This window comes from Octodon degus, unplaced genomic scaffold (genome assembly GCF_000260255.1).
Source record: "Octodon degus isolate 3935 unplaced genomic scaffold, OctDeg1.0 scaffold00393, whole genome shotgun sequence".
NCBI lineage: Eukaryota > Metazoa > Chordata > Mammalia > Rodentia > Octodontidae > Octodon > Octodon degus.
In genome coordinates, this window is record NW_004524969.1 from 174,343 (window position 1) to 185,048 (window position 10,706).

Here is a 10,706-nt window from a genome sequence, read left to right on the forward strand (position 1 = left end):
CGCGCCCCCCGCGCCGCCGCCGGCCCCCGCCAGCCCCGCGGCCATGCTGCCCTTGGACGGGTCGCGGCTGAGCGTGTACATGGAGATGTCCGTGGAGGCGAAGCCCGGGCCCCCGGGGCCGCCCGGAGACGCGTCCCGCGACGGCGACGGCTCGCTGGAGCGGGAGCTGGAGCGGGAGCGGCGGCGGTAGCGGAAGCGGTAACTGGGCAGACGGAGGATGGCCGAGGGGCCGCTCCCGCCACTGCCGCCCGCGCCCCCGCCGGCCTTGAGCAGGTCCGAGCGAGACTGGCAGTGCGCCTCGCGGCTGCGCTCGATGTAGATGTTAACGGCCAGCACGCCGATGACCTCGGCCAGGATGAAGGACAGCCCGCCGAAGTAGAAGGACCAGCCGTAGGAGTAGTGGTTCTTCTTCTCCTCGTCGCGCTTCGGGCCCGGCTCGCCCGCGTTGGCCGAGATGTACACGATCACGCCAATGATGTTGCTGAGGCCTGGGCGGGGACGGTCAGAGGGAGCCTCGAGGCCACCCCGCCCGACCCCCCTACCCAGGGCCCAGGCTCCGCCCCAGATGGTCTAGTCCCCACCTCCAATGGTTCAAGCCCCACCCCTACTGGCCCAGAACCCGCCCCATATAGCCTAAGCCCCACCCCCTGCTGGCCCAGGCCCCACCCCAGATATCCCTGGCTTTTCTTTGAATGGCCTGGTACCCACGCCTACGTCCCCCTTGGATAGCCCAGGCCCCACTCTGGCTGCTCTAAACTTGCCCTTGTGATCCACAGGTCTATCTTCCATTTCCAAGTGATCCAGATCCTGACCTAGACGGACCAACCCTGCCTTCAGAGGCCACAGCCATAGTTGGTCCTACCCGTGCATCAGCCTACCCTCCTCCCCAGAGTCTACGGCTTACCCCAAGTGAGGCAGGATAGGCAGTCCCACCCCTTGTAGCCCAGGCTCCTCCTGCTGGCCTAGATCCCACGCAGCTGGTCTAATCTCTGCCCTCACAAGTCTAGTCCCCGCCCCCTCGCTCTGACTGGTCCTTTGCCGGAAGCATTAGTGACCCCAGCTACTCCCTGGAGGCTGCCGTTGAACGATGGAAGGTCAAGGCCAACCTGGGCAACCTAGTGAGATCCTGTCTCAAAGTAAAAATGCAAAGGGCTGGGGATGTAGCTCAATGATAAAGCACTGGGTTCATGCATAGCATGGATGAGGCCTTGGGCTCAATCCCCAGCACTGCAAAACAAAAAGAAATTAATAAAGTAAAACAGAACCCACCCCTCATGAGATAGTCCCAGCCCAGGTGGTCTAATCTATAAACGTGGTTTTCCCCACTCTCTACTCCATTGAATTTGGAATGATGAAATCCCACTAACTCTAAAATCCCGTGTACTTCTGACCTAAACTCTCCCTTCACAAATCCCAACCGAGGTATCTACTCCACCTCCTGACGCGCGCGCGGGTCTGATATTTGCCAGGGTTAATGCAGGTCTTTCTCCTCTAGGCCGGGCCTCCGCCTTGCCAAACCCGGGCCCAAGTGAGCCCCGGCCTGGCGCCCTAGACCTTCCCACAGCGTACCCCGCCCCCCAGGCCTCCGGCATAACCTCACACACATACACTCAGCCCAGAGCCCAGAATTTCCCAGCGCTTTTCATCAGCGTGGAAGGGAGGCTGACCGCTACTGAAGAGCCCCTCGGGTGCTAGGTCTGGGCAGTTTCCCCTTCCGCCCTCCAGCCGGGTTTGGCTGGCCTGGGCTCCAGCGCCAGGTCTGGCCGCGGGTTCAGCCTCCCACACGGCCAATTAACACTGGGAGTCCTAAGCGGTGTGACCCCTGCCTTCCTCGGGTCTTCAGGCGCCGCCCTCTTTTCTAGCCTAACGTCCTCCTATGAGCCACGGGCCACCCAGTCACCCTCGCCCAAACCCCCTCCGGTTCCCCTTCGCTGTCCCCGGTCCCCACTAGCTTCCAGGGACCAACCCCCGTGGGATCGCCCCCTTCCGCCTCCGCCTCGGAGGCCTCCAGCGTCTCGGGCCGCGCGCCCTCCCCAGCTCCTCCCCATCGCGTCTCTGCGCTCTCGAGGGCCGGCCCGCGCGCCTGACACCTGTCTGCGCACTGGGTCGGGTCGCGCGCACTCGGCTCCAGCCCGGCCCGGGCCGCAGGGGGCGCTCCGGGCGGGGGCGCTCGTTTTGCAGACAGACGCCGGGGCCCCGCCCCTCCCTCTGCCCCTCACCTGCTGCCACGAACAAGATGCCCGCGCCCAGGATGATGTTCCTCTTGGACTTGTACACGCGCGAGGCTGCCACGCACACGCCCCCGAGCAGCAGAAGGATGGCGCTGAGGATGGGGAAGATGCTGGAGGCGCGGACGACGCCTGCGGAGGGGGAGAGTGGAAAGGCTGGGACCCGTTCCTGCTCTGCCGGCCGGCGGCGCTCGTGATGGCCCGGCCTCCTGGCTCAGACTTTCTCCCTACGTCCCTCCTTTGCTTCTACCTTGGTCCACTCCTGGCCCTTCCTCTCCTCTTTATTTGTCTACATTGCCCCCCCCCTCCTTTTCCTCTCAACTTCTCCAGCCATCCTCTCCCATTTTATTGATTTTTTTATCCTGCCCATATCGTTCCTCTCTCCAGATCGATCAGACCCTCTTAATCTCTCTCGTTGTCTCCCCGCTCTCCATCCTTCTCTTTCCTGCCTGACTTCATCTGAGATTTTCTCTCCCCTCTTCTTTCTCTCTCTCCCACCCATCTCTTTCTGTCTCAGTCCTTGTCCCTTTCTCGCTCCCTCTGTCTGCAGTCTTTCCACCCACTCCTGAAACCCTAGGAATCAGACTTTGCGATTAATGAGCCGGGCTGAAGACTCAGCCAATCGTAGTCTAAGCTTTGCCACGTTCTCCCAGTAGCTGCCAATCGCAGTCCAGGCTTCCCCAAATCGGCTCAGAAAGTGGTCAGTCCCCGCCACAGATTGGCTCACAGCCCGGGCGCGGCAGCCAATCTCAGCTCAGGATCGACAGCTAGTCTCAGTGCAGAGGTGCCGCGAAGGTCAAAGAGAGCCAAGCAGCCAATCAACAGTCAGGTCCCGCCCCGAGGTGAGAGGAGGGGGCGGGAGCGACGCCACTGAGCCAGTCGGGAACCGAAGATCTTAGCACCTGGGCCGTGATTGGCTGAGGTGTGAGCTCTGTCCCCGCCCCCGAAGCCCTGCTCCCACGTACGCAGCAGGTACTCGGCGCTGTCGTGGTCGTAGTCAGTGTCCTCCGGGAAGTGGTTGATCTTCACGCAGACGCCTCTTTTCAGCCCTGGAGATGGGACGGGCTGGTGGGGGTGGGGAACTCCTGGGGGGGTGCGTGAGACTCCCCGCCCCCAGGCCCCTCGTCCCCACCTCCGGGCTTTCAGCCTCCTAGCCTGCGTAGGGGAAAGGAAAAGGGGAGGGGGAAGGGGAAGGAAAAGCAACCCGCGGAAGGTCCGACAAACATCTTCCACTCCAGGCCTTCACCCCGCGGCCCGGCCAGGGTTCAGTCTTGAAGTGGCCAGGCTCCTAACCGTGGCGGTAGCGCGACAGGATCGGGGAGCCGACCGTCCTGTGTCACCCCTCAAGCTCCGTGTCTGTGCCCCAGGCCGGTCGGGCCCGGTGCTAGGCACGCGGGAGGAGCTGATCTGGAGTGGGTGACTGGCGCCCCAGGTCCTGCCGGGCCTTCTTTTCTCCCACCCAGAGTGCCCTGCTCCCGCCCTCATCCCACTCCCCGGAACCAGGCACGCCTCTTGTCTCTGGAGCAGATCCTGTTTTACTATTGCACACCCAGAGACGGAGAAAGAAGCACGAATAGATCGTGTTCTCAGCTCTGCAAGCCCCTCCCGCCTCTGGGCCGTTGTCCAGGCCAGGGACACTCTGCTCTGTCGCTGTGGGTGTAGCCCTTACTGGGGGACGCCCTATCCCTGCCTGCACAGGGCATCGTGGCCTTCTCTGGGCCCTGCCGCCCCGGGAGCCCAGGGAGCCCCGGGAGGGTTGCCCCAGGTTGGTTTATGAGCAGCATGCCTTGCAAGCTGGGAGTCCCTGAAGGGGGATATGTGGAGTCCAGTCCCCCATGTTTCCCCAGTATTGCCTGCTCCCGGCCCTGGCACCCCCAAGGCCTTGAGCAATGAGTGGATGAATGGACGGGTGGATGAATGGGTGAAATGGCAGGAGGGGGGATGAGAGGCAGACCAGAAGTGGGGGAAGGGTGGGGTGGGAAGAAATAGTGTAATGCAGCGAGCCTTTAACCAGGAGCTAGCAGATGTAGGCGCTCTGAGGTGGGTCATACTCATTTGATGCCTCCAAGAGTCCCGTGAACCAGATGGTGCACTTTGCGCCGTGTGGCAGTGCAGCTTGGAGCTGGAGTGACAGGTCTGCAGGATGGGCCTGAAACTGCCCCTTCCCTACTCTGGTACTCTGTGACCTTTTTTGCATTCCCTGCCTCTGCTCCCTTGCCTGAGAAATCAGAGAGCAGGACACACCTCACCATGTCTGTTCGCAGCAGAGACTGCACCTTTGCCCGGAGCCCCAGCAGGCTCAGCTGCTACACCGTACCCCTGGCCAGATGCAGAGCCTGAGACACTATGGTCCCTGCATTCAGCACTGATGAGTGGAGGATGCAGGACCAGAGCATAGCAGGACCGGAAGCAGTACTGGAATGGGCCTCTGGGCTGTCCAGCACCCTCTTCCCAGCGTCCAGAACAACACCTAGCACATAGTAAGTGCCCAGGAAATCTCTTTAATGAAAGAATGGTTGAACAGACCAAGAAGCACAGGGAAGCATGCCCAGCATCACTAATGGCTGGGGAAAAGCAATCCGAACAGCAGTGAGACACCACCTCATCCCCGGGGGAGGGGGGCAGGAATACTATTTTTCTTAAAGCAGAAAATAAAACAAGCATTGGAAAAGATATGGAGAGACTGGAACCCTGCTCACAATGGCTAGAAACGGTACAGTAGTCATGGAGTCAGTGTGGAGGCTCCGAAAAAAAATTAGAGCTAGGATTACTGTATGACCTAGAAGCTGCACTGTGGGGGTATACACGAAAAGAATTAAGGCTGGGAGACAGTTCGGCGGCATAAGTGCCTGCCTGGCAAGTGCAAGGTCCTGAGTTCCATTCCCAGTACAAAGGAAAAAAGAAAAAAAGAAGGGCCAGGGAGATGGCTCAGTGGAATAAGCGCTTCCCTGGCAAGCGCAAGGGCCTGAGTTCAATCCCCGGTTCCGCAAAAAAAAAAAAGAATTAAAAGCAAGAACTCAAAGCAATCCTTATGTATGCTGGTAGGAGCATGGTTCGTAGTAGTCTGAAAGTATAAACACCCCAAATGCCCCCTGACAGATAAATGTGATATGATGGATGCAATTGAATGTTATGCAGCTTTTTTTTAATATATGCAGCTTTTAAAAGGGGATGAGCCAGGCATGGTGGCATGTGCCTGTAATCCCGGCACTTGGGAGGCTGAAGCAGGAGGATCACAGCAAATCTGAGGACAGCCTAGGCTATGTGGTGAGTTCAAGGCTGGCTTGAATTACGGAGGGAGAGCCTGTCCCAAAAATAAATCAATAAGGAATGAAGAAAAGCACTGTAATCTAGATGAATTTTTTTTTAATTTTATTTGTGTGTGTGTGTGTGTGTGTGTGTGTGTGTGGCCAGCTCAGCCCACCGGGGGCAGGGTTGGCTGGCATGTGGTGCTGGGGGATTGAACCCGCGGTCCCTGTGCTTTGATAAGCTTGTTCTAATTAGGTGCTTTAGACCACCGAGCCATCTCACCAGCCCCACACATGGTTTTTTGTTTGTTTTTGCCATACTGAGGATTGAACTCAGGACCTTGCCCTTGCCAGGCAGTGCTTATGCCACTGAACTATCTCCCCAGCCCAATCTAGATGAATTTGAAGACATGACACTAAGTGGAAGAAAAGGCTGTGATGATATGAGGTACCTGGAGTGGTCAAATGCTTGGAGCCAGGAAGAGGAGTTGATTGCCAGGGCTGGAGGAGGGCGAAGAGAGGAATGCTAGTGGGCACAGTTGGAGTTTTGCAAGGTGCAGAAGGTTCAGAGGTGCAAAGGTGCAAGGTGCAAAGGTTGGTGATCCCCTGTGACACTGCCAGCCTGCACACTTAGAAATGAGGAAGAGCAGGGGCCGGGGAGATGGCTCAGCAGAATAAGCACTTCCCCAGCAGGCTCAAGGGCCGGAGTTCAATCCCTGGTTCCGCAAAAAGAAAAAAGAAAGAAATGAGGAAGGGGGCAAATGGTGTGCATCGTGCATAATGTATAATTCAGAGAGAAAGAATGAGTGAACAGAGGCTGTACCCCATCAGCGCTTGTAGTGTGGAGTGACAGGTAAGAGTGTGGGCTCCGGTGCCCACATTTGTAGAGTACAATGCGTGCGTGCGTGCGTGCGTGCGTGTGGAGCCCACGATCTTCACAGTGAGCGACATCCCTAGCCCCTTACATGGTGGCTTCTGGGTTCATGAACTTAATTCATTCCTCCATTCCAGGGAAGATGGCCATGGCTGTTTGTCACTAGATGCCAAGTTTGTGAATGGAAGCAAAATTTTGCCAAAGGCTTCTTTTTGGGAAGCTGATTGTGAACAGAGGAGTTTGTTAATGAAGGCATTGTTGTATTTTTTAAAAATTTATTTATTTTGAGACAGAGGCTCATTTTCGAAATTGCTGAGTTGGCCATGCTAGGGCTCAACTTGCAGTCCTGCCTCAGCCTGCGAGAGTGCTGTGCTAGGATTACAGGCGTCATCCCACAGCCAGCTTTTTTTTTTTAGACAAGATTTTGCTGTGTAATCCAGCTGGCCTTGAATTCACAGTGATCCTCCTGCCTCAGCCTCCCAAATGCTGAGATTACATACGTGCACTACTGAGTGCCTGGCGCTCAGCTCTTGAATGGCATCTTTTTTGCCGTACTGGAGATTGAACTCAGGACCCTGCGCTTGTCAGGTAAGCCCTTATTTTACTGAGCTATCTCCACAGGCCTTTGAACGGCATCTTACTACCTCTAACAAAGCACTAACAACTCTGTGAGACACCCCTCGCCCAGGGCCTCTGCTCAGACGAGCAGAGACGGTGCTAACAGTAATAGGTGCTGCACGGGACAGGCGGCCGTGCCCCAGGCACGATCTCACTTAATCCCCATCACGGACAGACAGACGGCAACCCACGGTGGTGAGAGAACTGCAGCACACAGGGCTGAAGGAGTTGCTCACCACGGCCCCTGGCGGTGTGAGTGGGAGAAGTGTGGGCAGGGTCGCAGTGGCCCTTGGCCAGAACCAGGGCAGGCAACCCAGAGCCTCGGCTTCCTCGTGGGAGCAAGGAGACCCAAGACTTTAGAGGATCCAGTGAAATCTTGACACGCTAGTGTACAGGTGTAGAAGTCGAGGTGTGCTCTTTTTGTGATCAAAGGTGGCCAGGACTTCTGTGGGGAGGGCCCAGGGAGGACAGATCCTCCCAGGCTGGGCCCCTAGGCTGAGCCCTTGCCTGGTTGGCCCTCTCAGCTTCTGGCTCCAACAATTGAGCAGACTCAGTGGGATAATAGGGTGTCCAGAGTTGTTCCAGGGGACCCTGCAGAGATAAGCCGGAAAAGGGACAGCAGGGCCGGGTCTGGATCCTTGGAGAAGCTGGGAGGTGGCCGGAGTCTGAGGATGCCACTGGAGGGTCAGAGCTGTGCACTGTGCTCTCCACCAGACTGGAACCCACCCTGGACTGGACTGGACTCCCTATTGGGGAAGGTCTGGAATATGTCTTTTTTATTTTATCTTTTCTTTTCTTTTTCTTTTTTCTTTTTTTTTTTCTTTTTTCTTTTTTTTTTGCAGAACCAGAGATTGAACTCAGGCCCTTGCATTTGCCAGGGAAGTGCTTATTCCACTGAGCCATCTCCCCGGCCCTGGAATATGTCTTGAATAACTCTTATATGCCAATTACCTATTCAAATGACATTTGGCTGTGTTGGGTTAAAGGAAAAACAATTTTTTTGAGGCAGGGTCCCACCATGTACTTCAGGCTGGCCTTGAACTCCTGGTGGTCCTCCTGCCTCAGCCTCCCGAGAGCTGGGATGATGAAGGTACTCCACTACACCTGGCTCACCTGTTTCTATTTATTTTTATATGGCTGCTAGAAAATTTTATTTTTGCAGTAATGGGAATAGAACCCAGGCCCTCTTGCATTCTGGGCAAGGAGTCTACCATTAGACAACATCCCCAGCCCCAGAAAAATGAAATGATAGGAATAGCTCATGCCCTGTTCCTACTGGGCAGTGCGAGGTTAGAGGTGGGAATCTCTGAGTTATTAGGGAGAAAGGACTCAGGCTGAGGCATATAAATTCCTGAGGACACAGCAGGAGCCCCGCAACCGAGACAATGCTGTAAGCCTCATCTCATCCACCTCCACCCTGACCTTGGGAGTTAAGGTGATTAATAGGGTGCTTTCCCCATAAGGATAAAATTTAGCACTCAAGAGGCTGAGGCAAGGGGATTGCTTCAAGCTGGCCTGGGCTCCACAGTGAGTTAAGACCAGCCTGAACTCTATACTGAAACTTTGTCTCAAAGAAGTAAAGAGGAAAAAGGCAGGTTCGCTCTGTGCCCAAGGCCACACTGCTGTCTGTGTAGACAAGAGCAGGCACCACCTGCGTTGCAACCAAGACCTCTTTACCTCACACACTGCTACCAGGGAGGCAGCGCCCAGCCAGGAAAGCAGGCAGGTGCTGGGCCAGAGTTCCAGAGTCTGCACCCAGCGGACCCTGCAGGCAGCAAGCAATGAATCAGTTGCTTTCCGCTCCCGGGAACAAAACAGGCCTGGACTCCAACCCCCATCCTGGTGCACAGTGGCCATGTCACTGGGGGACAGTCCTGCCTTTCTCTTCTAGCTGCACGGCAGGGTTACAGTGCACATTGGTGACAGGTGAGTGACAGCCGTCATGACGGTAGAGATTCCATTCCCCCACGTGGCACACTAACCTCCTTCGGCTTGCAGGACACCCACTTGCCGGCTTCTGCCCAAGCCTCCCCTCCTCTGTCTCCCAGCTCCCTCTGCTGGTTTCAGCTCCCTCAGTTCTAGCCTCCAGCATTTCCTTTGTGTCTTGGTCTTCTCCTTCAGGTGGCTTTTGTCCACCCCTCACAGTGGCTTTGCTGGGACTGCCCCCACCCACAGCCCAGGCCCATGGGCCAAACCCAGCCAAGGACAGCTTCACGCTTTGTAAGTGGTGGAGAAGAGAGCAAAGAAGAGGACTTTGTGCCACACGGCATTGGTGTGAGAGTCAAACTTCAGGCCCCCACAGGAGGCTCAGCCACGCTCAGGACTGTTTTCATAGGTGGACGCAAGGGACAAGACGTGCCACACAGCCGGAAGCAGCAGCCCTGCGCCACCTTCACACGACACCTCAGATTCAACAGGCACAGTGGTGGCCGTGCACACCTGTCATCCTCACACTCGGAGGCCGAAGCAGGAGGATCAGGGTGAGCTCAGAGACCAGCGTGGGCTGCATAGTGAGCTCAAGGCCGGCCCTGAACTGCACAGTGAGACCCTGTCTCAAAAAAGTCGTAGGAAAAGAATCAACGTGCCCAGAACTGAGCCCATGATGGCCTCTCTGAGGATGGAGGTGACAGAAAATACAGGAAACAAAACAAAATCTGCTGAGTGACACCAGCAGCCTGGGGCTCAGCCCAGACAGCGTACACTCTGCCTGTCACAAATGGGAAGGGGGAGCTGGCATCCAGGGACAAGGACCAGGAGGCTGCCCAACGTCCTGAGGTGCCCAACTGGCTGAACTCCACCAGCAGCATCAGCAGAGCCCCCCACACACACACTCTGCTGCCCACGGGAGCTGCGGAGTACTCCAGGCATTCAATCCCTCCCAGGCATGCTGCACTCCCACCACATAAGAGCCCCTCCAGCTTCCCCTTAATCACTGTACCACACTGCGGCAACAGCCATCCCATTAGAAAGTAAGTCGGTTCACGCTAACTTCTGCTCTAGAACCTTCCATGGCTCCCATCTCACACCAAAAGCAATGATCTGAAGGAACTTGCGAGATCAGGACCCTGTCAGCTCTGACAACACTGCCTATGGCGTCGCTCCCCTGCCCCCATGGCCACACGGCTCATCGTGCGCCCACACCCGGCCTCACAAGCTGCTGTTCCTGGCCCCAGCCACTGTCCCCAGACACCCACGGCCTCCACCTGGCCTCCTCTGGCCTCCATGCAATGTCCTTGCTCAGGAGCCGCCCCCACCCCTTATCCATCACACACCCCGACACTCCCCAGCCCCCTGCTCCCAGTCCTTCTGCTACTAAACACTCCTCGGGCTGCTTCCTCTCCAGGAGTAGCTGTCTCTCCCTCCAGAACATGAGGTATTTAAGGACAAGGACTTTTGTCTGCTTTCCCCTCACACTGCTCCAGAATCAAGAACAGAGCTTGGAACACAGTACAAAGCCAACAAAGATTGGTTGCTGAACGAATAAACAGATGGGTGGGTGGAAGGAAAGAAGGATGGAAGGATGAGTAGATGGAAGGGTGGATGAATGGATGGGTAGATGGATGGATGGGTAGATAGATGAATGGGTGGATGGAAAGATGGATGGGTAGATGGGCAGATGGATGGATGCATGGGTGGATGGGTGGATGGATAGGTGGATGAGTAGATGGAAGGATGGATGGGTGGGTGGATGGATGCATGGGTAGATGGATAGGTGGATGAGTAGGTGGAAGGATGGAT

At 56.5% G+C, this 10,706-nt stretch overlaps 1 protein-coding gene across 1 annotated transcript in view; it reads right to left on the reverse strand.

Moving 5' to 3' along the window:
• The window catches only part of Cacng8 (calcium voltage-gated channel auxiliary subunit gamma 8), a 14,294-nt gene that overhangs the window by 282 nt on the left and 3,306 nt on the right, over positions 1-10,706 (reverse strand). Inside the window, exons 3-5 of the mRNA XM_023708550.1 lie at positions 3,194-3,277; positions 2,220-2,360; positions 1-488 (exon numbers count right to left, since the gene is read on the reverse strand). The exon at positions 1-488 is cut by the window's left edge and continues 282 nt beyond it. Coding sequence (XP_023564318.1) covers positions 1-488; positions 2,220-2,360; positions 3,194-3,277 — 713 coding nt within the window. The remainder of the gene's footprint in view (positions 489-2,219; positions 2,361-3,193; positions 3,278-10,706) is intronic.